The following is a 27932-nucleotide window of genomic DNA, read 5'->3' as shown; positions in this document are numbered from 1 at the left end:
AAATAGGTAACTTTGCCTGAAAAACTTTCATGGCTAGAATTTCACTGTTTTTCCAAAAAACAGCACACTAAATGCACTAATTTTTTTTTTTTAATTTTCACAGATCATTATATTAAAAGTGTAGCAATATTGATCCTCTGACTAGCATAAGATTAGGAAGTCAAAGAATTCTTAAAGCTTTATTCCCACATTTGCAGAGATGGGGGCAGACAATGGACAACTTACAGCTAAACTTCCAGAAAAAGGCTTTATTGTTGCATGTCTGTATTTTAAAATGCAAACACCAAGACCTCCAAGACCATTCTCCAAAGTTACCTAAAGCATCTAAAAGTCAACTTTCGAAATCTAATCTAATCACAAGTTTCTAATCTAATCACAAGTTTTCATCTGCATTGGGACAATAAAGTTTGGATAATGGCAACACATAGTGGAGCTGTGGAACTAAGACATGGGCTTAGAAGGCAACAACAAACGTTTATGAAAAACATTCCCTGTTAAGTTATTAGCTATGAAGACATTACCTCTGGCTCAGTAAGCACCCGACTGCAAAATGTGTTCTGGAGAAATACCATTACAGGTGTGCACTGCCCTTAAAATCTTCCTTGGGTGCCCAGTTTGGGAGACAGATGCAGCTCAGAGAACTCTGGACCTTACCAAATATTTGTGACTTGAAGCATTTTAGAAAATTCACTGGTAGTTAGTAATTATGTACTACTTTTAATCCCTTTTGGGTTTTTTTTTAATATGTTCTATATCCACCCTAATATAACTTTACAGGTATTTCTCTTTCCTTGCCTTCCTTTGAAGCAGACAGACTTCTGGCAAAGCAGAGATTTCTATGACCTTCACCCCTTCGGTAGCTGATCAACAGCTCTCTGTTTATCATATAATGGAACCATAAAGATATGAGCAAAATCTCATTATTCCAAAATTATCCAATGTATTGCATCCTGACTTTCCTTATACCTGTCCCTCCTCATAAATTAAGTCTTGTCATCAGTTTAATAATATCCTCTGTAAGTTCCTTGCTGCTGGTTCCTCTCAGGCCCTACCATTTCTGTCGGTCTGCAAAGTAGTCTCCGATGGCGTTGTGTGCCTGCTCCAGGAGGGCATCGTCCGAGTCCCCCGAGCCCGTCTTCAGCAGCTGCAGCACGCGGAACCAATCACCCAGTTTGATCCGCAGCCCGATGGCAAGGTCTCTGAACAGGAACCAGCAGGGAAAAGTCAAGCACAGCAAAAGAGGTAACAAACATCTCGAGAAAAGCATCCAAAAGTGTTTTCACATGCAATGCAGGTATCAGAGTGATCCCAGATAATTTGTTTACAATTTCAACACTATTCCATTAAAGCAAATACTCAAGAGAGCTCCCAGGTTATATCACACGTATGCATGTGGCATTCACACACTGAAAAAATCCCTTCGCCCAGGATTTTTCTGCTGGGAAGCTTAGAAGCCTCAGAGAAAAGGAAAACAATTCTTATCTCATTTGCTTCTCCTGTGTTTTGCTCATGTGGAATGTGTTTGGAGATTGTTTATCCAAAGGTGATTGCCTGATTGGATTCTGGTGTGAGTTGTTTTGACTCATTGGCCAATTATGGCCAAGCTGTGTAGGGACTCTGGAAAGAGTCATGAGTTTTCATTATTATCTTTTGAGCATTCAGTAAGTATCTTTTCTGTTTTGTATAGTATAATATTCTTTAATATAATATAGTATAATAAAGTAATAAATTAGCCTTCTGAAAACATGGAGTCAGATGCATCATTCCTGCCTTCATCGGGGCATCCCTGCAAATACAACAGTATGCGCTTCCTTATCAGCCACACTCCTGTGTGAGGAGTTAAACGAGTGAGACAGTTGGGCTCATGTTACTTCAGGTTCCCTCTTACTCTGTTCTGCATCTTTCACTGCTGACCCACTACAAGAGATGGCAGCAGCTGCAAAAGGCTAAAAGCAGAAGGAAGGTGAGGGGAAAGACCAAGAAGCAACAAATATGAATAATGGAGGCTAAAGCTGAGATGTAATAAAATGGATTTCAGAGACTTATTTTCCAGATTCAGGGTGATTTTGGATAAAGGAGAAAGGACTCAGCAGTAGTTTTTCCTTTTTATTATTCATGCATACATATGACTCACTGTGTGTCTGTCTGGCATGTTTTTTCCACCAAATAGAATAATTCTATATTACCTCATATAAAAGTAATTCTGCAGGTGCGTAGAAAATAAATGGGAGAGACCTTTGCCCTTTTAAAAATGCCCTCAACTTACAAGTAAATTAAGGAAGGCACGGGAAACTCAATGCAGTCAGCTAAGTAAGAGCATCTATCTAAAGACATTCGAATTTTATTTGAAAAATAGATTTATTTCATTGTGATTTATGGTAGATCCTTATCAGGATTTTTCTAGTTGTGAAAGTTGAAACCAGTAAACAAAAAAGTAAGTTTTTGACTTCTGCAATTCTATGTCCAAACTTCTCTTCGGCCATGTGAAAATGAATATGCCATATCTAAAACTGGGTGTTGCAGTGTGACTGAAGTGCTGAGGAGGCAGCCCACATCCCCACACCACCCAACTGCCAGCAACTAATTAATGACATGCAAGGAAGTTTTCATTACCAGGCACTATTGGGCATCTCTCCCCAGCTCCTGCCTTCTCTCTGCCCTGCAAGCCTGTCCCCCTTACTTTCATTCTTACAGCATGAAATAATAACTATTTTTTTTTCTCCATCATACCCTACTGTTTTTCATGGCTCCATTAATCAAAGCTTAAAAATTTCTCATGTGCATAAGTGATTCACGTTTCTCCATGTTTGACCACCATCTACAGGCTACATTGCACAACTGCTGCTGGTGATTTCTCATTATCCTTTTTCAGCAGAGACAATGCTCTGGCTAATTATTTAATGTTAATTTATATTCCCAGCAATACTAAAATTTTGCTTTGTTTGTTTTCATTCCTGAGCAAAAATTACACTGATTGGCTTCAATGTTTCACAGTTTCATCCAGAGTCTTTCTGTCTCTCCAAAGATTACAGTTCATTAAAAACTCTGTTGTTTGTATATGTAATTGAGAAGAATGTGTACTTGGCTACTAGCACAGAGCAACACCACATAAATTAAACATTATTTAAGATTGTTTGTATTTTTGGAATCCCAGTTGAAATACCAACAAAATACTTGTGAAAAAACCATCTATTAAAACATAGCATTACCTAGAGCAGCCAAGGTTTTGTAAACAGTTTGGAATGCACTGGTTTACATACAGAACTGGTTATCTATGGATAAACCAAAATTCTCTCAATTTGATCCTTTTATGTTTTTGCAGAAACTGGTAAAGACTCTCCAGAGAAAACAGCCATTCCTGATTAAGGAATGCTTTTTTTTTCCCCAGACTTCTCTACTGCTGAGATGTTTACATGCCTTTACCTTCTGTCCATATCCAGATACATTCTTTCAGCTTCTTCAAATCTGCTGAAATAGGCTGCCACTTCTGCTTGCTTCATGGACTCGCTCTGCAGATTGCCCAGGCGCTTCACAAACTTAATGCCTTGATAATCTTTGCAACGCACAAAAGCTTGTTCAGCCGTCTGCAGATCCAGCTTCTGAAGAGCAGCTTCAGCCAGGAGTCGCCTGTGTGAAAAACAAACATAGCAGATGGAAGAGCAGCCATGGAGTCAATTAAATGAGGGTATATTTAACCAGTAATCATTTAAAGAAGACATACAAGTTGTTGCAATTTATTGTTTACTAGGTAATCTTAATACAGTCGTTTGTTTATTCCTAAAACATTCTGTGATCTGCCTGGTACTTGGTCAGGGAGAGATGTTCAAATAATTGCTAATATTCTTTAGTTCAGCTGTTCAGAAGGACAGCTTGGGAACACTGGCTTGGGAGGAATGGGCAAGATTTGACTGTTACACTTACGTGAAATGTGTTGCTGGTCTCAGTGCAGTTCCATTTATTTATTTCTCCCTGTGCATTTGTGGAAACTTTAAGCCTTGATGGCAGCCTCTATCTAAGTGCCTCCAGCTCCATTGGCCACGACAAATAAATTATCCTTCTGATCCACCTGGATGTTCCTGGTCCTGTTAGGACAGCAGCTTGGGACAGCAGGGAAAACCTTTGGGGAGCTTTATGATTGGTACTGCCCTATTGGTTAGTTCTGCAAATAGGGAATTCAGGCCAACCTGTGTGTATCAGGTGCTTGAATGAGCTCCAGAATTTTCTGCAAAAGTAAGGCTATTTAAAATTTAGACTGACTGATTTGCATTGTGAAGCAGACTCAGTGCAGTGAGGCACTGACAAAACCACTAATATTATTGCTGTATTCAGTGACCCAAGCCATGCTTAGGCAGTATCAGCTGGGTATCTCTCAATCAATTTGAGAAGGCTGGATCACTTAAACTCAAGTGCTCAGCACAGACATCAAAGAAACCAATTGATCTACACATCATCCTGTTTGTTGCATTCTAGAAGCAAGGTCACTGTTTTGTTCTGATCTGGAATATATTGGCTTTATATCCAGCACTTCTAATGAATCCCTTCAGAAATATGTGACATGTTTTCTCTCATAATAAAATAAAATTCATGGCAATTCCAGAGCAAAGCGAACAGAATTTCACCTATATTTTGTGCTTTTATGATATAGAACGTTTACTGAGACACAGACTTGCAAAACTAATAGTAATTTTTTATTAAGGGAACAGACAGGACTAGCAAAAAACCACATGAACAATTTGAAAGCTCCAAAAATCTTCAGCCAGTTCAAGACATTTGTAAAAATGAAGACTCGAAACACTAACATTTCACCCTATGCACTCAAGCTAATAAAATTATGGTATTACAAAAACTTTCAATATATAACTGTTTTTCAAAATTAACATTCTGGAGACAAAGGAACAACTAGATAGAAAATAATGGGTTTTGTGACAAACTTTTAAAGCAAGGTGTCTTGCCCAGTCTTTCATCAACTCTAAATTCATCTCTGAACCATCACAACTAATAGTGAACTCTCCAACCCCCTTGATGCAAGCTAAGCATCCAATGCTGCAAGAGACCATTAGCTTCTAAACAGAGCCAAAATTACTAAAGAAAGGCACAGGTAAGTAAACAGTCTCCAGAGAGTTAAGGAGAATTGGTCTCCTTCATCAAGGAACTTGTCAATGAAGTTTTAGGTTCTGCACCGCCTTTTCATTAAATTATCAGTAGAGGCCTTTACTCTTCCAGCCCTTACAAGTTGGGATATTAAACAGATTTCCAGCACTCCTGTTTTCACAGATTTACTCTCACATGTTTAGTCTGCAGGCTTTTCAACTTTAGTTTAATAGCTGAGCCATGTTTAGTTTAAGCATGCCACTATCTCCATTTCTCAGATTACTTTTGAGATGCTGCATGGGAACACAACACACCCAGCCCTTCTTTCTGTCCTTCAAGCCCTGTCCAAATGCTACAAGGTTGTTCAAACTACTTTTACCCTACTATCAGTCTGATGTGTTCCTTTTACCAGGTTTTAAGCACTTTAATGTTCAATATATAAATTTTATTTTTAATTTAACCAACTTGGTTAACTTGCTGTTAGCTTTTAATTTCCTTTAAATTCCCTCCAAGACACAAGGAACACTGTGCCCATATAGCACAGAGCAAAAGGGGCCCATATAGCACAGAGCAAAAAGGTGTCCTGAGCCTACATTTTATACCCACTATCATGATACAGCACCTGCCTGACATTCTAGGTACTCCAACATTCATTAAATCTTTAATGATTGTGTGTAAAATGTATACTGCTTTGGCTGGTTTTGAGAGTTTTTATTTTCATACTGGATCTGTCTGAACAGGAAAAGAATAGAAAAGTAGACAAATTTAAACAAATTTGGCTTATAGGAGATTTTACCAAAGTCTGGGATGTGGATTGTCTTCTATGAATTGGGAAGATTCCTCAATGCCAACTTTTTCAATCAATGCTCGACTGTCTCGTAATGACCGAATCTCGAAATTGATGATGTAATCTTTGTTAGGGTGTTCAGGATTCTAACATAATGGATAAAGAAACATATTTTTATTCCTGGTGACTTTTATTCTCACCCAACAAAACAGATATCTATCATTAAGAAAGACACCAACTTTTCCTACAAAATAAAACTAGTTAAACTGACCTTTAATATTTCATCCAGAAGAACAGACTTGATTTCTAAATCTTCAAAATTGCAAATATATCCAGATGTTTGTATAGGTTCCTGAAAGTTAAATAAATTATAAAGGAATGAACTTGTACACTGTCTGACTAAATGCTAAGTATAAATTTAGATACATTCTTCTCCAAACTAGAATATAATTGCACTTCCAACAAGAAACAAATACTATATTCATTAACTATATTCATTATTGACAAGTGTGTAAATACAGACATTATTAAAAATCCTCATGTTTTCTGCAACTAAATTATGACAAAGAAATAGAATAACACCTGCCAATATTTAGATTCAACTGAACCATTTTACAAGTATCTCTACTAAAACTGCATTTATGTATTCCAAAGCATACAAAAATACACCCCTGAAAATCTCATACATTTAAGAAAAATATGACACCATTTTTATGTTTCTAGGACTGACCATTCATTCTACCTATATGGTCCAAAACAACGTTCCCACATGAGAGTTGATAAGATTTTGAGCTTTATATAACCTGAAGCAGTTTATATAAACAAACACTTGCAGAACTGAGCGGTAAGTACAACAATAATGCTATTCAAGAAAGAGCCATTAACCTAAGAGCGAACTTCTTTAAATGAGTAGTTCATGTATGTTGATATCTACCTCTGGATCCAAGTTTCTGAAGACATACATTCTTGTTTTCTCCATCATGGCAAACAGGTCTGGGTTGTCCTTGGCCCATTTCATGTCCCAGACGTCCTTGCGCTCCAGCCTGAGCTGCCCGCCTGCCTCCGGCTGCCCCGCGCTGTCAGCGGCCCGCGCCTCCAGCTCCACAAACGTCAGAACCCCTGACAGGTCAATGATAGCCAGGCGACTGCGGAAGAGCACACAGAGAAACAAGGCAGCTAAGTGACACTGCTCAAGGCTGTGAATCTGAAACAGCTCTCTAACCTGGCACAGTGTAATTCTATAGATTCCATGAGATGCTGTCGTGTGCCAGAACCTGCACAGATCCATATGGTTTCCATGTATCTGCACAGCAGAGACCAGACACATGGAAAGATGTTCTTCATCTGCTCACACAGGATCTGGCCCTGCAAAGGTTCCGAAATATGCCCATTTTTATATCCAGCATTTTGAAGATACATCAGATACCAAGTTGAATAAATTACAGGTCTGTTGCTCACCAAACGTTTTTTGACAAAGACTCAAATTAACAACTGAATAGAATGGGTTTTCCTTATTTCCTAGGAGGCAATGAAGCAGATTATTAAATTAGAAAGTCAGTGTGGTGAAGCAGACTGTTAATTCCTAAAATGTGATTTCTTGCATTTCTACAAAGAGTATTCTTCACTTTTTTTCAAAAACAATGTTAAGTATTATCCAATTCATCTTTGAAATAGTTTAAATATTGTGTTTGTTAATTGTTGCGGTGTTGTTGAGGGTCCCCAGGACAAGGTGAGAGATGAGAACTGACTCCAAGTTCTCAGAAGGCTGATTTATTATTTTACGATATTATATAATATTATATTAAAACAAACTATATACTAAAATTATACTAAAGAAAGAGAAAGGAGACATCAGCAGGCTAGCAAAGAATGAAGAATAAAAACCTGTGACAGACTCAGCGAGTCTGACACAGCTGGCTGTGATTGGCCATTAATTAAAAACAATTCACATGGAACCAATCAAAGATGCACCTGTTGGTAAGCAACCTCCAAACCACATTCCCAGCAATCAGATTATTGTTTACATTTCTTTTCTGAGGCTTCTCAGCTTTTCAGGAGAAAAATTGTGGTGAAGGGATTTTTCATAAAATATCACAGTGACAAAAAAAGGGGAAAATACAATTTCTAAAAGGCTACATTTGAAAATTTACAGTTGCATAGGTCTTCAGTGCATCATAGTAACCTATATTTACTACAAGGCCATTTTAAAAGTATTTCTAAACATAGATAGGTAGACAGCCTTAATTCCTATTAAAATTTCAAACACAATTTAGAAAATTAACCTCAAAATGCTTACGGATATGAGCTTATTTCCCTGGAACAAAATAATTTAGCAAGAAAACAACTCAGGTTCAAAACAAAATGAATATAGCTCTGACTAGATCACGCTGCCTTTTAAGCAAAATAAACTGGTTTTGGGCTATACCTGAAGAAGCAAGAGATCTCTACACATGCATTATGAATTTTGTTTGAAATTATGATGTTATTTTGAAGTTATTAAAATTGCCTTGCAAATTCTTGTATATTTTTGCCTTTTCTGCCAACACTCTCATGCACTCTCTTGCAAAAAAAAAAGCTGTTGAGTAGAAAGCAACTTCAGTATTAGCACAGATGAAGTTCAGGAGAATCAGACTTACTAGAAACCACCACTAGTTATAGCCTGTAACCATGGAAAATTAAATGGGATGTACAAAGTTTGCAGGCTTTAGAAGGACACAGAAACAGAAAGAAGTCATAGATATGAAATTTGAGGCTATGACATAATTTTATCTATTTGTGTCATAATCAAAGAAAGGTTATGTTTGGTTCATCTAATAAAACAAAGATATTTTCATGTACACAGGGTGTAAAAAATAGGAGACCTTTACTAACAGTGTCTCAGAACAATGACTGTCCAGATGGAAATAATTAGTAATAAATAAATCGTTAAACAACCATTAAGAGCAGCTAAAATTAATAAATGGTTTATACCAAATGAAAATTAGTACATAATGATTATAGAATTATAGATTTCACAGAATTAGTATTTTCACAAATTTGAGTGCTTCACTTTGAAAATGGATATCTGTGTTAGAAACAGGTCTGTGCTTACCTGGAGTTGCAGTTCAAAGACAGCTGATAGGCACGCCGGTCCAGGGAGTAGCTCTGCACCACAGCCACGCTGGGGAGGCTGTACCTCTGAATAATGCCAGACTCTCTTCCCTAGAGGAAAGCAATGCTGCCTTAGTGAGAGAACTTCTCCATCAGTAAACCCTTTAAAATGGTCTTATTTATATGCTGGTTTAGACAAAAGAGCCTTGGGATAAGTGACAGAGCATGAGTGAAAAGAGAGAATCATCACCCTGAAAGTTCTGAATTCTGGTATTCAAACAAGATACTCCTAAGATGCTACAATTGACAAATCTGCTTAAATCAGGGATGTTAAAACAAACAGTTACAGTCCACATCCAGCACACAGAATCTCAGGAGCCATGACCATCCAGACAGGGTCTACACAATAAAACAGGAGAAGTGTGAAAAGATTCTTGTCCCACACTGGTAAATCCCCTCAAAGAGTTCCATATGGCAGCACCAGCCCAGGTCTGAAAGCAGGACAGCTCTGCTCATGTGGGGCTGTCTCCATACCAACAAGTCTCACCAGTTACTGCAAGACCAGAGCTAGATTTTTTTAAAAGGAAATTCTATAAAATACACTGGTTATTCACAGCCTTGAGTAACAGGAAAGAAATCTAAGTACCAGTGTGGTTTATCTTTATTTTGCTGAATGAAAAACCAATTCCCTGTGTCAAGACAGCATCAGGCCATCAGGTTGAAAAGAGTGACATCCCTGAAATGAAATGATCACTGCCACTATTTTCTCATGGTGTTTCTGTAAAATGAATAACATATGCAGCTTGGTTTGCCTACTGTTCAACTCTTATGTTGAAAATGAGTCAACATTAAATTTCAAAGGAGTGAAAACTTTATTCCTTGTTTTCCTTCTTTCCCCAAAGCTGTCCCTAACATCCTCAGCATAAATTACCATTTTTGACATTTTCACATATGCATACCCTATAGACTAAAAATCAGATCAGTTCAGAAGTATTAGAAAATTGAACCACTATCATTTGGATTCAGCTTCATCACATTTATCCAGATCTGGTCTCAAAGGCATTTCCTCTCATTCCTTTCCTTTTTTAAAAAAGTCACAGAACTAATTATTTTCAGAAGTTCATTTTCATATTCTTCAAGCAGCAACAATCCCATAGTCACCTATTAACCATCAAACTTCATTTGTTCATGCTTTCTCCCATGACCACCTGATTTTGTAAAATGCAGTCAAAGGATAAAATAAAAAAATAAAAAACAAACAAAAATCCACACCAGAATCAGAACATGACAAAACAAGATCTTTCCTAGAAGGTGGATATCATGAAGAAACACTGTTCTTTCTCTCTCTTTGTTCTGTTCAGTTAGCTTGCTTTAAAGCCCACAAATAAGTTTGTTCATCTAATGAGATCACTTTCCAGCTTAGAACAAAAATGCACCAGCTCTTTGGCATGATTCAATACCTCACACAACTGTATAATCCAAAAGTATTCATCTGTATATAGTACAGTACTCTGCATTATACCATTCATATGTAAACAGACAAACTTTGTAAGCCTTTGTCTGTCTCAAATACTGTCTCAAAGAGACTTCTCAGGACTCAGATTACAGAATTAAGTCCTGATCTAGACTTTATAAAATCCTATGTGTAAGTATTAACTCAGGCAACTACTCTATAATTAAATTGCAAGTACTTAGTGAATTAGCCCTCCTAAAGAAAGAATCCAAGTTTACAGAAGAAACCATTAAAGTTATCTTTGAAGAAGAGGAAAGAGGTTTTGTCTGTGTAAATTCTAAAGTCAGAAATGCTTTGAAATTATGACTGCTTATGAACATAGAGAGAAGAATCTTATACCTACAAGCAAAAGAGGCAATTAGGAGTTCTGTTAATCATGTAGCTTACCACAAGCAGTATCTTATCAGATGCTGTTATTGCACAAATTGGATCTCTTGTTCCCTGAAAGCAAACAAGTGATATCAGTATCAGTTTTACTGCAAAGGTAAGCATGCCCTGCTAAAGAAGGGTTATTTAAATAAACAAGAGTGTTGCTAAGTATCCACATGAAAAGAGGCTATCAAACCTTGTCAGCATTAAGTCTGTGGATAGTTTGTAGATGGTATCAGTAGCCTTTGCTATGGCAATCATAACAATAATATTAACAGTTTCCTTTCTTTTCCTGCCCCTCCCTCCAGAAAAATAAGAAATTCAAAATGTAACAGGTGTTCACCAGAAAACACAAGAAAGCAACAATCCCTGGCTTGTGAGGGTTGTTAAGTAATTAATTTCAGGTACATTAATAGGGACAGACAATACTTGCACACACACATGAAGTGAAAATGGCCAAAAATACTAGAAAAGATCATAAAGGTTATTGAGTTTCAACAAAGTTATGTTTTGTTGAAGTAAGGGGAGCTGCTTCTGACCAGGAAGACAGCAGATGTCAATATACTGTACACACTCAGAATATATTTTTTCCATGTTCACTATAGTTTGCAATGTATTTCCAGTAATACACAATGACACAGTAACAGCACCAACCAGAGGGAAGAAACATAACACATAAAAAAAGGTAGAAGTAAAAGAAATTTTAAGTACAACCGCTTCTACTAATGAAAATTTATGAAAATAAATAAATCAACACTAATTACTGCTCTTTCAAGCTACCAGTGATACCACAGTAAACTAGTTCATAACATCACTCACTTCAAAAGCTTTGCTGTAATCAAGGTGAGTGTCTCCAGACCCTGAAAAGGTGTCATCAATATGATAGATCCTGTAGAGGAGGAGAGTGAGAAGAAAAAGTGAGTCCAAAGAAAGGATCAACTTTAGTAGCATCAGTATGTTCCATCCTTGGAGAAGAAACCATTGGAATTGGAGAAGAGAATAAAAGCTATGCCTGTTCTTACACTCAAAAGCATCCCCTTTGATAAATGTGGTTTATATTGATATACAGATATGGCAGTTGCTTTCACTTTCACATCCCCTGATGGTCTATTCCCTATGAACTGTAAACTTTCATCCTGTAACATTAAGTTTCTGCTGTTACAGTTAAGTGTCCTGCTGAAAACCATCAACCACTCAGTTGTCCTTTTCAAACGTGCACTTCCATATCTCCCCAGGGTCTTCTCCATAACTATGAAGCACTTCACCTTCACATCCACAAAAACTTATGTATTACTGTACTCTTCAACACTTATAACTTCTCTCTTGCCTTAAAAAGTAGCATTAGGAAAGATTTTAGAATGCTAAAATCCTCATTAAGGCTGAATTACAAGTGTCTACATTTTTTGATATTTTTATCAATTTACAATCTTGTCCAAGGCTAGGACATCCAAGTCCAACAACAATCTAAGTTATTATAGCATGCACAAATAATAACTCATTATTAGGGATATATGGTGACAGGAGATGGTAGGTTTATAGAAAGATGATATAGTGTAGAGATTATATGGAAGAACACACAAAATAACTAAAAAGAAAGCCATAACAAAGTTGCAAGCTTTGTGGAGGTGACAGAAAAGTTAATGCCACAAATGAGCACCTGGGAAAGAAATATTTTGGAAGCAAAACGATGTTGACTTTGGCTTGTTTAGTTTGAGAGGATAAAAGTCCATGCAGGATTAGTTGTCAAAGCCACAACCAGACACAAGTGTATTAGAGAAGGGCCAGCTGGACAGACTAAGTTCTTACAGGCAATGACAGACGAGAAGCAGTTCAAGTTATCAGAGGGAATGGAGCTGCCTGAAACTAAGAGCATGGAGGGGAAACAGCAGAGGGGTAAAAAGGCATCAAGACACACAGCTCCATAAGGGAAAACATGCAGCAACCAAATGGAGACACTGAACAGAAACTAATCCAAAAATGTCTCAGGGATGTGAATAACAAACACATAGTTGTTATACAAAACTAGTATATCATCTTACAGGCCTGAAATTCAACAAACCTGATCAGAAAAATGAGAAGACAAGGGTTTGTGCTTTAGACGTGGCAGAATCCACCTTATCAATGACACTAGAGCAGAGGAAGAAAACTGACAAAGCCTGAAGACAAACCTTTCCCTGCCTTCTTTCCTGGTGCGTGCCAGCTGATTGATTTCCATGGCTGTGAGCTTCTTGGCCACCCGGTACTGCCAGACGTAAAACGCTACTTTGGAAGCCGCGATCACATGAGTTCTGGTCATCGTGACAAACAATGGCTCTGTTACAAAACCCAAAGAGTTGCAAAATTACAGCAGCAAGCATTGGAGTAGATGCTGATTTGTACATTTTTCCCAAGATGGATGAAAACATACACCCATACATTAAATGCAAAAAACAATGACCAAAAAATCTGCCCACACACAACCTAACAGCATTTTTCATTAGCTGGTAGCAAATTTCACAGGGGCCTTGTGGACTTGTCCAGAAGAGCAGAGAACTTCTTTACCAGTTCTGACTTTACCATTAACACTTTCTTCTCCCTGCTGTTTCAGCAAATCTTCATGCACTGATGCAGAAAACAGCAAATACATATAGACAAACTTTCAGGTTAATGACCAGCTCAGGAGCATCTTGAATCTCCTTAACAAGATCCATTAAATACTTATTTAAGGCTATTCAAAAGTTGACAATATAGAAGAGATTCTTTTTCTTAAAAAAATTCATAAATTTTAAGTTAGACAAGACCTAGAAATGCTGTTTGTACCTTAGTTAATAGTTGGGCCAAATATAAAATCTTTATCTGAATGGCAATAAATTAAATATTTAGCAAACTGCATACTTAGTCTTACTTTAATATACCAAAAAAATCACAGTGTAGGAATGCAGGACATTTTCTTTACTTCAGCTCTAAGCCCACTTAGAATATGTGCACAAATTGAGTATTTCATTCCTGCTGTTCATGCTCAGTGGAAAAAAAAAAAAAAAACAAAAAACCAAAAAAACAGTGAAGGCATAGAAAAATAAAGAAACCTAGTATGCAAATCAGCCAATGTCTTTAAGTTCTGTAAGTAAATCATTATGATACCAAAAAAAAAGCTAGATAAATTCCAAAGAATTGTGCAAACCAGCCTGGTAGTGGAACACTGAGTCATGCAAATAACATGATGTGAGTAGAAAATACAATTCTTTTACAGTGAATCTCTTATTTTTTCTCCTCTTAATTTTAGCACAGAACAGAACTCTGGAGGGAGCTATAAGCCTGCCACATAGAAGAGCAGGGCTACAAGAGACAGATGGGAGAAGATTGGTTGAACAGATTTCATTTCTTTGAAACCAAGAGGATTATATAAGCTACCCAATGGCTGCAGAATACTTTTTAGTAAAAATGACAATACTGGGCAAGAAGGCTTAGTGATGATGCTTAACATGAGCAGCATAGTGTTTACTCATTATATGCAACTCATGTATTTCATGTATTTATAACACATTCATTTCAATAATTAGTCACTGAAGGATACAGTCTCCTGTTTCATCAAAAACATTAACAAATTCTATGTGTTTGCTCTGGTTTTTTATTAACTTCCAGCTGTATGTGCCATAACAACTAATGCTTTTATCCTTTAAAAGTTAAACATGAGAATGTCCTGACCTGTGAGGGAATAAGGTTTGCTCAAATCACAACACTTGTGTTAAGCCTCATATTTGAACTTAACTTCGTCAACATTTGAGTTCTTGTGGTCCAAGACAATGTTAAATCCCATTGCCATGCCAACCTCTGCAGCCATGGGCATTCCTCACACTCAAGAGGTGACTCCCCCTTTGACTTACAGCTTCCATGGAGCCTAAACTTATTTGTGCACACCTTGAAATACCTGGATCTGGGAAAAAAGTTGTTCACATATGGTCCGTTGTGCACCAGAAAGAAGATGGCAAAGTATCCATGCTTTATCCATGAGAATACAATCAATTAGGTGTGTTATGAACATGCCTCAGACTAAACTGACAGTTGCTGCCAAAAAGCACATACGCACCAACCCCTGACACATTTTCCTGCCACTTCTTTCATATCAGCTCCAGCAGCAGCTGGACAACAGAGTAAATTTGATCAGTTCATTCATCTAACTGACCTCAAAATTAAATAAATAAAAGATTACATTAAGTTGGATTAAAGAGAAAATCACAAATGCTGGAGCAGGCAGGAATGAGCAGCCAGCATGGAGGGCAGGGCCTTCCCTTCTTTGCAAAAACAGGCTCAGCAATGACTGGATTTAAGCCAAATGTGAAATTGCAGGGCACAGCACAGAGACACAATCATCAGGATCAGATCCATGTAGAGCCACATCTGAGAGAGCAGCATTTCCACATGGTAACTGATGCTTTTAGAGAATTGCCTTTATAACTTCAACAATTACATAAAAGTAGGACACATGGCATTTTTTGTAGGACTGTTTTAGCTTTTTATATTGGTCAGTCATTGAACAAAAAAAAAATCACAAACAGAAAAATCTGTGGAAAAAGCAATTCAAATGCAAGTCTGGACACTATGAAACATTTCTTTACAAGGGGGTAGACACTCATAGGAACAACCTCCTGGAGAGGTGGTCAGTGCCCCAAGCCTGTCAGTGTTTAAGAGGCATTTGGACAATGCCCTTAGCAATATGATTTTGGTCAGCCCTGGAGTGATCCTGGACTGGATGATCCTTTTCAGTCCCCTCCAACTGAAAGTATTCCATTCCACCTTCTCGCCTCAGAGCCTTCCACACTGGGCTATGGTCTGTTCCTAAAATGTTTTCCTTCTTGACTGCATGACGGCATAAATTCAACATGAGGGAAGAATGTCCCTGCCTCTTCAAGTTTGGGCTGTTGCTGGGCAGAGAAGGAAAGACAATATGCTCATTTCAATCCCTTCAGGCTGAGGAAGACCTAGAATCCCTTCCCAGGCAGCTGGTTTAACTACTTAAGTTTCCTTTAGTGTAGGGAAATACCATCTTATACAGCAGCATTGATTTGCCAGCAAGTGCTGCTCAGCTGAGCATCAGTGCCCTTCACAGAACCTGTGCTCTGTTAAGCAGACAGAAATGCAAGCACCTCAAGTCTGAAGAAGGCAAGAAATTTGGACACTTCTCAGCATTTCCACTACACAGCAGCTTTCCATGCTCAATATGTAAACTTCTTACACTGTTGAGTTCTTCCTGCTGATTTTGCCAGTACTCAACTTCAGTATTAATGTCTTAATACTTAATTTTCAGACATTGAAAATATGTGAGAAAAACATTTAAACAGGTGCTTCACTTTTCAGATGCTGTCCAAATACTGAAAAGGATAAACACACCATCCCCATCAAAACAACTCCAACATGTGAAACAACTGCCCTTTAAATTCTTTCTGGCCCTCCTTTCTCTTCTCACCTCATTTCTCTTCACTATTCCTTCATAAAGCCTCGCCCCTGAAGGAAAGAAACTTTCTTTCCTATATACCCAGGAATCTCGAATAACCTTCTACAGTGTTTGCATTTCATCCACACACACTCCATCTCACTTCAAAGCTGCTAGAAAACACCTGCTTCAGTGTCTAATCCTTGTAAAAATATAGACAGAAATCAACCTTAATGCATGACTACATTACTTCACCACATGAAAAGGCTGAGACGCTTTCTAGTCTATGAGATAGCATACACAAACAAGAAAGACAAGTGATCCCACCTAAATCTGATGGAAAGGAAGCAATCTGACAGACACAATATTAAACTGTTGTTTTCATACAAGTCTGTTACAGGCTGTTCCTGAGAAACTGGAATGAACTTAGTCTAATCAATAAATCTACCTTATTTTAGAGCCTGATTCAAACATCTCTACAAGTGTTGGCTCACAAATGGAAAAAAAATGTCAGGCAACAGCAGGGACAACTGAACATGTTGGGACATGTGGGACAACTCATGAACAACCACAGTTTACAGAACATAAATATTCAAAATCCATTACAATTTACATTAAAAGGATCAAGTAAGTAACAGCAATTCAAGTGCTTTTCACATGTAGTTCAGTCATCCCTGTTATGGCATCCAGGAGGGAGGCAAGACACCTGGGCAGGACTCCAGCTCTGCCTTTAATCCACCTGTATGTTGGTCAAGCTGTTGTATTAATTTCACTGGGTGCTAACACACTTGAAAGATAACTCAACACATCACTATGTCAGTGCTCCTAAGCACATGTAAGAAGATGATATAATCCAGCCTGAGTGACCTTTTCTTAGCAGATACCATCTGTTGTGTTTCCATTAAAAAGATATTATATAACAAGATATTTAACCTTCTGTAGTTTATATTTAGTTATTCATCAAAGGACTTTGACAGAAAGCCTGTGAGCCTGTAAAACATGCACACAAGACACTGTGCTGGTTAATTTTTGTCCCAGAGTAGGATGGAATGCAGGAATGTTAGACAATGAAGAAAAGAGTAATTTATGAGCTAGCAAACACGAGCTATTGTGGAGGACCTCAAACACAAGGCACAGGAAGCAAGGGAAGCAAAATGCCTTTGGACAAAATAAAAAGCAGTATGAGGAACAGCTGAAAGTGCAACCACCCATCAATGTTTAAAGAACGCTAAAGTGATGGCCCTTCATCAGATAATGAGTAATTAATCTTTTATTGCCACCATTAACAGAGACAAACATTAGAAAGCTAATGACATAATTTAAAAATCAACAGAATAAAGGAAATAAGCTCTTCTTTTTTTGAGCCTTACTTGAGCTACTGGCTTAGAGCCCAACAACACAAGATTTACATCTCCTGAGGGTGAATGAAACATTGCATAGTCACAATTTCTTTGTCATTATGAGATTAATAGTGCTTTGTTGAAACAGTATTATAAAATATTATAAATTGACAATTCAGACAAACTATGTTTTAACACACATTCTCAGATACATTATTTAAATGCTCGGTCAGCTACTTAGCATCCCTACATGAGCAGCCTTTTTTCTTCACTATTCATCTCCTACCAGGACAAAATCCAAGAGGCTTTGCCCTAGAGGCCTGCAAGGCACCTAAGTCTCAAAGAGGAGTAAATGCTTTATGTTCAGTAGAGTTCCAGGTGATTCTTGCTCCAACAAGGGGCAGTCTGCTAGAAACCACAGTTACAGCCAGTCAAAAAATACAGTTCAGACTCATGGTAGTGAAGAGCACGCACTCAAGAAAAGGCAGGAGCACACAGATACCAACTGCTCTGTTGAGGACATTCTACAATGTTCAAATCATTTTTCACCAGCATTTATGAAAATCAAATAAAGTAACAACCTAAGTGTATTTAAGCCACTCTGAAAGATGGCACTTAGAAGTCTGAAACAAGTGCAAGAGTTCAAAACAAAAATTACCTAACTTTTTATGGACAGAACTTTATGCAACAATTTATTAGTTTACTAAAAGGAAATTAGCTGAAAATTTGTATTAGTAGAAAGAAGAGAGGAAAAAGAATTTTAGAAACAGATAATAGCATTTTTCATAAGTCAGTAACACTCATCCAATTATCTTGAGTAAGAGAGAAGTTCATTTTAACGTTTAACTGCTTATTTCTTAAACTATTAATAATGACTTTCATCAGATAATTGATTTAATTAATGCTGATTTTCCTCATTTATAAACAGAACAAAAGGACAACGATTTTGTTAGAAATCATGTATCAACCAGAATCTTAGAGAACTTTCAGAAAGGTCTTCTGCCCTTAAGGTTTTACAAGGTCTTCTCTCTCTATTGACTTCTGCAAGGCCAGACAGCTGCTTAAGTTCAGCATGCTGTCAAACTGGAACAATTACACTTCCTACTGCCAAAAAGCTCCAACTGTGATAAACAGCATGATATACTGTACAATAGGACCTTGACTATGTACAGCTGTCAACCTCTCACACCAACTGACCTTATGTTGTAAATATTTCTAGTTGTTCTATAAAGTTGCATTTTCAAATGTTACAAAAAGAGGAAAGTAACTATGATGAAACCAGCACAATGTGTTCCAAAAGAGTTGCATTCATAGGCATTTGCTTTTCATTTTTACCTTCAATCCTTCTGCAAGTTTGGAGAGCAAAATTTAAAGGAGTCTTACAGGATGCATATATTAAAAAAAAAAAAGGCTGAATCTTTGGCTGTGTAATACAGTAATGAAAGACTCGCTTATAATTGAGGCTACAGAAATTTTTCAGGACTCAAAAATGTAAATATTCCTAACCTCAGGTATTTGTCCATCCATGAAGCTGAACATTATAATGCCAGCACTTTCACAAATGAACTCACTTCTAGGAAAGAGCAAATCTATGCACTAAACTGGTCCTCCAGTACTGGAGGGAACAGCAGCAGACTGCAGAAAGCTTTCTTATGCTAAAGGAAAAAATTATTTAATCAGGACAATTCAAGTACAGTTGGAAAAACAACAGCATTTTTCAATTAAATAGACTTTCTTTTTAAGTGTTCCCAGTTACTGAAAAAGATTCTTTTCTTGTGTACAGGCAGTTGTAGGAGATGGGTCCTACTGGCAGAATCATAAAGAAACCTTTGTTTATAATAATAAAAAAAAATTATTAAACTCTCACAGACTCAGAAAGTTCACATAAACTGAACACTAGAAAAATGCAAAGCAAAGAGTTTAAATGCAGAGTTAGACATGTATATGTAAAGCTAATTTTAACAGTGAGTGGGATTCGTCTCACCTAATTTTAGACATCTCTGACAGAGATGAGCTGGCTGCCCTGGGCTTCTTCATACCCAGTGGAGAGCAAAAAGACCCCCTTCATCAATGATTCACCCAATTTATTTTAGATGTCAGCTGCAGAAATGAGAAGAACTACTCCCTCTAAGTCCCTGAACCCTCTCCCACCACCCCAATCCTGCCTGCCAAGCAAATCCAGGAAACCAATGGGCACGTACAGTGCAGACATCTGATCAGGAGCAGAGATGGGACAGGGACAAAACAGGCACCCAACTCACACCCCTAAGACCCATCACATCATCTTACTTCATGGGATTCTGTTTTGGGCTTAGGTTTTTTGCTTTGGGTTGTATGGGTTTTTTGGCAGTGGAGAGAATTGTTACATTGTCTTATTGATGTTTTTTCTTCCAGTCTTGATAAACTTTTTGGTATTGAAGCTCCTGGACATGTTAGTCTTTCAGACTCTGATATGGCCCCCCCTATTGCAAAAGGTGGCAAGAGGACATCAAAGGGACAGAACCAGAATTCACAAGACTAAAACTACCACAATATTTCATAAACCTTCCATATGACAAAGTAGTTAAACTCATTCATCAGAGCATACTCTTAATTTTAATTATGATCTACAATATAGGGTACGAATTTCAAAATATATGTATGACTCAAAGCTGATTTCCTCCTGCTATCACTGAAAAACTGAACATTAGAAAATGATACTTAAAATTTAATTTATATATAACAAAGAATAAAGCTGTTTAGACCAAAGGAAAATAATCATTTATGATATTGATTATTTCTAGTCCTTGGTAGATTTTTTTCCTACCTATATTTTTCTGTAAATTGCTGTTACTTCCTTGTTCAGTAGTTCTTCACCTTACTTTCCTCATCATTTCTATCTTACCAAAACTTTGCTAGACACTTTACCCATCAATTTTATCAGAGAGAATGGCTCTTTGTTGTTTAATATTAACTCCAAGTATTAGCACTATGACTTAAAACTTCTCTATTGAGACTAATTTAGCCAGAAAAGTTTCTTTTTGCAGAGAGGATAAAACGGCTCTAGAAGGCATTAAAAAAAAAATCATGAGGTTTCTTGTCATAATAGAGTCTTCCCTCTCATTCAAAAGCATATAAATATTTTTATAAATTTAAATAAGTTATTTAGCCTTACAACAAAACAGCATAGTTAATCAAAGAATCAAGGTTCAAAAAGAAAACTGCAAACAGGGTTCACAGTGTCTACTCTGAATCCAAATTCAGATCTATTTGGGTAACAAACCAAAAATAAAACAAAAACTAGAACAAATAAAAGTGGATTCATTTGTCAAATAAAAATATTAATTTGTCAGTTTGATTACAATTCCCTTATCTGTTTAAAAGGAAAATAATCAATGATATTTATTCTCAAGGAAAAATCACAGAAAACAGTGGCATGCAATTACTTGGCAATGTTCTGTACCACACCTGCAGCAAACAAGCACTAGGGAAAACCTGGAATTCAGGACTAGTAAGGATTTGGGAGTGTTTTCACACTTGTCTTATAATCCACTGATTTTTTTAAATTGACTTTTAATTTACAATCTGAAACTACTTAGATAAAACAACTGTGATGAAGATAAGGAAAATATACTTTCAACACTGAAACACAAGAAATTGATGCTTAAATTATATGGAAAGCAGCAACAAGGTTTTTTTAAATGAAAGTCCATATCTAATTATTTCAATTCCTCTGATACAACTGGACCCTCTTCAAAGTACATTTTCTTTTAAAGAAGTTGAATTACCACTGTTTTCCTTCACTGTTGTGAAGGAAAATCTGAAGTACCAAAAGACATCCATTAAAAAAAAAGAAATAAAGAAAAGTAGCAATTTTTTAAAATTATGTTATTCATAGTTTGCATTAACTGGAAGAATCAGTTTAAGTTGAGCCAATTTGACAAGGAATGTTGCTGTTTGATAAGCCATTATCTTTATTAAAAGATAACTAACAGGTCAATTCCAACACAGATTACAGAATAAGACTATTGCAAGTTACTTACCAATATCAATATATTTTGGGTCCAAGGGTGTGCCAATAGAATTGCAGAGAACCAGCACATACTGTATGGAAATAAAAGCAAGTGTCATTAGTACCACACTTTTTGTAGATCAGTAAGCTGCACACAGTTTTCTGTGGAGGTGCATCTCATAACCCACAGCACACATTTTAATGCTCATCAGAAACAGAAAACACAGAGACCATGACTGCAGCAAATATAAAGCAGCATAAGCACGAGAGCAATTGAGAGTAAATGAGACCTATTTGCCAATTAGCACTATAAATTAAGAACTAGCACAAAACAGGCAAGTAACCAGCTGTTTTATGCATGGGAGCAAATCTACCAGGCAAAATCCAAAGACAACACATGGGCAAGACAGGCAGCATCTCCCCTGCTGCTGTGTGAGGCACAGGCTGCGCTGAGAGCATTTACAGGCACGATACAGCCCTGACTCAGGGATTTAGCTCTCATCAGCTGCTCATGCAAAAGACAATCTAATAAACTCCCAGAAATTAGGATCTTTGTTCTATGCTTTGCAGATCTCCACCTCCTTGAACTTCCAAGAGGGTAACAGTCTGGGGAGAATTGTCAACAAGGCTCTCCCTCTGCCCTGCAGTATCACAGGTACTACAGAAGTGATGAGGGGGTTTTTTTCAGTTTTTCCCTTCTTGTAATCTCACTCAGGAAGGCTTTAATAGCACAGTTACCTCAGAGACTGGGCTGTTAAATTCAGGAAGATGCAAATACATAAAAATTCACTTGACAATAATGCTTTATTGTTGTAGTTTATGCATTTATTTCTTCAGGTCTAATTCAAGGATTAAATATCTGAATGATTATTGCATAGGGAAATGCCTTGACTGAGAAGTATGGAAGTTAAGGAGCAACTTTTATTGTAAAGTTTTTAAATTTAAAATAAGTAAAATATACAAAATGTATATTGTGGGTTACCAAAATGTGAATTACCCATGAGCTGTTACCCTGACTCTCTCGGAAATGAAAGATAATTAGTTTTTCATGGCTCTTTCACCTCCTGAACAATCCATGCAATTGTGGTAGCAGACTACAGTAACTGTACAGCTACCCTTTTAAACTGATAGATTAACATCTTATTCATCACATGAGAGCAGATCAATTTAGCTTTTCATCTACTGTGTGAACTTCATTCTTCCAAAGAAAGAGAGCTGAAAGTGGATTTCTTTTGATTATTTTTTTTTCTGGTTTGGCCACCAATAAGTACCTCACAAAAATAGTACTTTTCTTTCTTTGTTCATAAGTTAAACTTTTGACCAGCATTCTCAGATTTCTATTTAAAAAAAAAAATGTTCTGCCTCTGCCTGTGTAGGAAAACACACATGGCTTTTTTAACTCTTGTTTTTTATTTATATCATGTTTACATTAATTCTTCTCTGGTAAATTATCCCCACATTGAGTCTACAATAAATTTCTCTTTTATGTCCTTTCTGATCATTTCTGAGACTCCAAGTCAGCAGATCAGAGCCTGTCAAGGAGTAATGGAGTAAAAGTATCCAAGACAGGCTGCATGACCCACACACAGTGGTGCCAGGGAAGGAAGTTTCCACTGGCTGATTTATCCAGCCTTGTTATGGATATCAACACGAAGTCCTTAATTTACTGACACATCTACTTGCAATATCTTTTAACAAGTCCTGCTGAAATTAAGTAATTTTTTCCCATTAGCTATTGCTTAAATTCTGCCATCCTGAAACCACAATTCTAATGACCAAAATCTCTTGTAAACCAAACTAATAACTGCTACCCACAAACCTGTGCACTTCATTTCCTAAAACCTGGCAACTCAGTGTTAATAATTACATTGGAGCCATTTCAAAACAAATGATAGGTGGTCCTTACTGTCTGTAATTTTCAGTTGAGAAAATTAAATCTCTTATTTATGCTCAATAGAGTTACACTAAGTCTCTCAACTGTTTGTTTCCTCCTTTAAAATTACAATTCAGAAAAAAAATTATTTTACTGCACTCAACTTCAGCAAATGGCCACAATCCCATGTTTTCAATCCATATGAGAGTATACCATTTATAGCACAATGAAGCAAAGCAACACTACAGCACGTTTGGGGATTTTTACCATGGCACCAAATGACTCTGTCTCCTGCTCCTCCTTTGTAAGCAATATATAAGTGATACAGAAAATAATTCTGAAATGATTACACAGGAAAAATCATGTAACAGTATCACACCAACAGAATATTCATTAACCAAAGAATACATTTATCAATTGTGATTACACATAAAATAAATTAATAAACAAGGAAGTTTGCAGTAAAATGTAACTTACTGAAAAATTGCCCCATTTTTTCCATTTCTGACTGACAAAACATTCATTACCCTTCTCATGCTTTAACTTTGTCTCTGGAGAACTGTTCCAAATATTTCTGAAGAAACATTCATCTGGAAGGCTGCAGTTTGTATTAGGTTACTAATGGCTGCTAGGAGTTATCTGTAGATGCAGTTACTTTGAATCAGCTACTTTTTGTTTGTTGGGATTGTGTGTTTTTGAACACAGAGCCCATTTATGCCATTCTGCCAAACGACAACTGACACAATTCTAAGGCAGATTCAAACTTTTACATTTCATCGTATTCCAGCTGTAAAGAACTGACACGTGGAACAGAGCATTTCAAATGAAAATTAAGACAGATTTTACCTGAGGCTGATTTTCATCTGCTTTAGTTGCTAAAACACAGAAGTCCCCATAAGTTGTAATGGAAATAAGGCTCTTGACATATTTCACATATTTCTCATTGTTTTTTGTGTCCCAAAAGACGACACAGCACTCTGGGCGGTCCGCTCGGGTGTAGGCGTAAACAACGGTGTTGGAACAGTAACCCCACTGCCAAGAAACACAATGTTGGTAAAACCAATCAGAAACCACAAGAATTCAATAATGAATGGTCCCAGCCATGAAAGAGTTTTAATACACAATTAGTATTCAAAACTTCTTACCTGTCAAGTGACAACCTGATTTATTATGAGAACATAGCACACATAATAAGATACTGGAATAATAAACTGACAAAGTAGCTTTTCTATTACAGCAAGCTTTTTCTATCACCATCAGAACTGAAGGATCACCCTTAAAATTTGACAAGATCTCACTCTGCCCTGTTTCCTCCTTGTTCAGCAGGTATATAAGTATATTTATATAGTTCAGCAGGTATTCAGAAATAGCCAGTGATGATGGTTTTTGCCATGAAAATGCTTGCTTTGTGTCTACTGCTTGCTTTTGTGACTACTTTGTGAACTTCAGAAACCTGAAGTTCATTTCCCATAGGACATACAATAAATACCTTAAAACAGTGCAATTCCAGAGGCAGACAAAAATAAGCAATTACACAGGAGCACTGTAATAACTCACATGACCTCTTCCATATTAGTACCATGGAAAAATCCCTCCCTTCCTCCCAGAAGAATGTAATTATTCCTGTAACAAGTAAAAGAAAGGGCAAAAAGGCAAAAGAAACAGAACTTACAGGAGGATGCATTTATTGCATTCAACTGATTTAAAGTACAAAATATAATGATGAAAATCCTTTCTAATACAACAGAACCTGAAAATAGGAAGGAGGTGAATCTGTCAAATAAATGAGACATAAAGCAAAAGATGATGATGCAATTGTAGAAAACCTAATAGAATTCTCTGCATCAGCATCTACTAGAGAGGGAGAAGAAAAAGCCTATTAGTGTTGGCAAGAGAGGCTCCCACACTCCTCAGGAAATAAAACCAAAGTGATGAACTACAGCATCAACAGAAGAACTTCTAGAGTAGACCCACAGACTCTAAACTAGTACTACAACTCCATGCAAACTATGAATAGTTTTAAAAAGATCAGCTCAATTCATAGTTTTTACTGTCACATTCATTTAAAGCCCCCTTTCTCTTTATTATGGCTTATTGAAAAATAGAAGAAAACAGATTATTCAGTAGATTTGTAATGTGATATTAACTCTACATCTCCAGGTCATTAATTCCAATCCAGCCTAAGATAATTACAGCTTTGAATCACTCCCATTTAATGACTGTCACCTTTTAGAATATGTAGCTCTTAAAAGGGAGTAACTTATATTACCAAAACACAGCAGAAGTATTTATTGAAGGAAAACATTTATCATTCACCATAAAAATATTTAACACTGAAATAGAGCATGCTGCCAACATATTAAGTTTATTTGCTGCAGGAATAAATTGATTTGAACATATCGCTTTCCTTTTCAATTGTGCAAAATGGAAAAAAAATGAGCTTACATATGCAGTTCCTAAAACTAAAGTTTCAAAGTATTATTAATTTGCTAATTGTGCCAGATCTTGAAACACACATGGTCTCCTAGATACTGATGAGTTTAAGAAAAAGCAACAGGCCTGTGTTCCAGCTGTTGCACATCTCCCAGAATAAACATTAGGTAACATTTCCTGCAAGACTAATTTCCAGCTCAGATTTCCAAAGTCTTTTCCAGAATATTTACAACAAACTATTTGAAAATGCTTCCTAGCAGACTTATGTTTACAACTCCCTGACCAAAATACATTTCAATATAGCTGCAGGATGTTCCTCACATTGCACTCTCTGTAATTACAGTGGCTACACACTGATGATTAAAGAACATATCCTGTGCTGTGAAAAGAAGTATACAATACTCTATACTGGACAGTAAGTGCTATTATTTGTTAAACTGTAAATTTAAATGAAATAGTTCTAACTCTAAAAAAAAAAAAGACAACAAATGAAAAAACTCAAGTGGTAAACAAGATAAAACATTATTTAGAATTAGATGAGACACACTTGTAAGAAGTATATTGGGAACTGAAACGTAAGCAGGAAGTACATCTATCAGGTTGCATTCACTCCTATTGTTCAGGTGTCTACTCAACTTTCCAGGCTCAAATGAATAATTCATCACTAAAAAAAATGGCAATAAAGTAAGGCTCAAACAATTCCCATCATATGACTCAGCCCAACCTAGTTAACCAAACAGCACTGAAAACACAGCAGCCTTACCTAATGGCATCCTCAAGTCCTACCAAATTTAGAATCATGCCCAGTTGTTTCCTTATTGTGACAGTGAAACTCCAAATGCATTGTAAAGGCAATGGCTTTACAATATCAAGCCACTGCATCACCATGACAGACCCCCACATTCTATTAAAACTGCAAGTCAGCAGTGCTGATCAAGCTGCAATCATAAGTTAAGCACTAGTTTCATATATATACATATACACACACATATGTGTGTATATTAGAGCAAGCTACTTTTTCAACCTGATCAGAAAGAGAATAAGTAACAGGAAACTAATTAATACAATGAAGTTTCACATTACTACGTACCTTGTAATGTGGACGAATGTTTGCAAAATATATGTAATGATCAACAGCCAGGGCAATTTTCAGTCCACCTCCCTCCCAGGACAAGGAAGAGACCTGTTTGCCAGGAACCTTCAGCGTGCGTAAGTGCTTGGTTAGAACAAGGAAAGAAAAAGATTTGAATTTATCACAGGAAAGCCACTCTAAAATACATAAATTACTGTTTTGATTGTTGTTGAAAAAAGCCCTATAGATATTCTTTACATAACAATTCTCAAACTGCAATACATATGCAAAGAAAGAGAGATATTTAAGGTGTACACCCTAATGTGTTCTTTCACCTCAGGCTTGTTTTTTTCATTTGCACTTTATTTCTCAAGAGAGAAAGAAACAACAGGACTCAGTGATAGTTCAAGCTTGAAGAAATAAACAGTAGATAGAGAATGACATTATAAACATTATTCCCTTTGGTTGGTAATTTGAATCACCTTTATGATTTCAGTCACAATAAAAACACAGCAGTAGCACTGATCCTGACATACCTCAGAAGTTTCACTGACACTGGCAGTGTATCAGTCAGTTCACATACAACACTCTAAACTACAGTTGATAGCTTAAACAAATAAAAACATATCTCTAGTCAATGTCAAGAGCAGGCAATTAATTAGCTGCAAAGGAACACAATTTTCAGTGAGGCAATGGACATTTTCCTCTTCTCTATCCCCTTCCCAAAAGAATCTAAGAAAGGCAATTGGTACACTTTCCATCTTTTTTCAAATATTTTTATATTGCTGAAGAATTAAAATTGAATGAAGGAAACAATTAGAAAAAAAATACTGTTTTCAAAAGTATAACCTAAGTCCTACAGAGCACTTCTTTGGGTATCCTTCTAAAAGGGTACCATTTTAGTTGCAAATAATATAGAGGCATGTAGTAAAAGATACAGTTATCTACTATTTACTGTACATT

At 36.7% G+C, this 27932-nt stretch overlaps 1 protein-coding gene across 2 annotated transcripts in view; it reads right to left on the bottom strand.

Moving 5' to 3' along the window:
• Positions 1-27932, bottom strand: part of WDR35 (WD repeat domain 35) — a 42983-nt gene that overhangs the window by 7174 nt on the left and 7877 nt on the right. Inside the window, exons 9-21 of one of the 2 annotated variants that reach the window (XM_058020278.1) lie at positions 26988-27113; positions 24311-24496; positions 23732-23764; positions 21623-21683; positions 13019-13163; positions 11670-11739; positions 10869-10922; positions 8970-9079; positions 6813-7023; positions 6150-6230; positions 5888-6024; positions 3424-3627; positions 1053-1199 (exon numbers count right to left, since the gene is read on the bottom strand). In XM_058020278.1, the coding sequence (XP_057876261.1) occupies positions 1053-1199; positions 3424-3627; positions 5888-6024; positions 6150-6230; positions 6813-7023; positions 8970-9079; positions 10869-10922; positions 11670-11739; positions 13019-13163; positions 21623-21683; positions 23732-23764; positions 24311-24496; positions 26988-27113 (1565 nt within the window). The remainder of the gene's footprint in view (positions 1-1052; positions 1200-3423; positions 3628-5887; positions 6025-6149; positions 6231-6812; positions 7024-8969; positions 9080-10868; positions 10923-11669; positions 11740-13018; positions 13164-21622; positions 21684-23731; positions 23765-24310; positions 24497-26987; positions 27114-27932) is intronic. The other variant, XM_058020280.1, reaches the window with a different exon arrangement.

The sequence above is a fragment of the Melospiza georgiana genome, chromosome 3, assembly GCF_028018845.1.
Source record: "Melospiza georgiana isolate bMelGeo1 chromosome 3, bMelGeo1.pri, whole genome shotgun sequence".
NCBI classification, from domain to species: domain Eukaryota; kingdom Metazoa; phylum Chordata; class Aves; order Passeriformes; family Passerellidae; genus Melospiza; species Melospiza georgiana.
The sequence above is the reverse complement of the archived record's forward strand: the minus strand, read 5'-3'. Positions and strand labels throughout refer to the sequence as shown.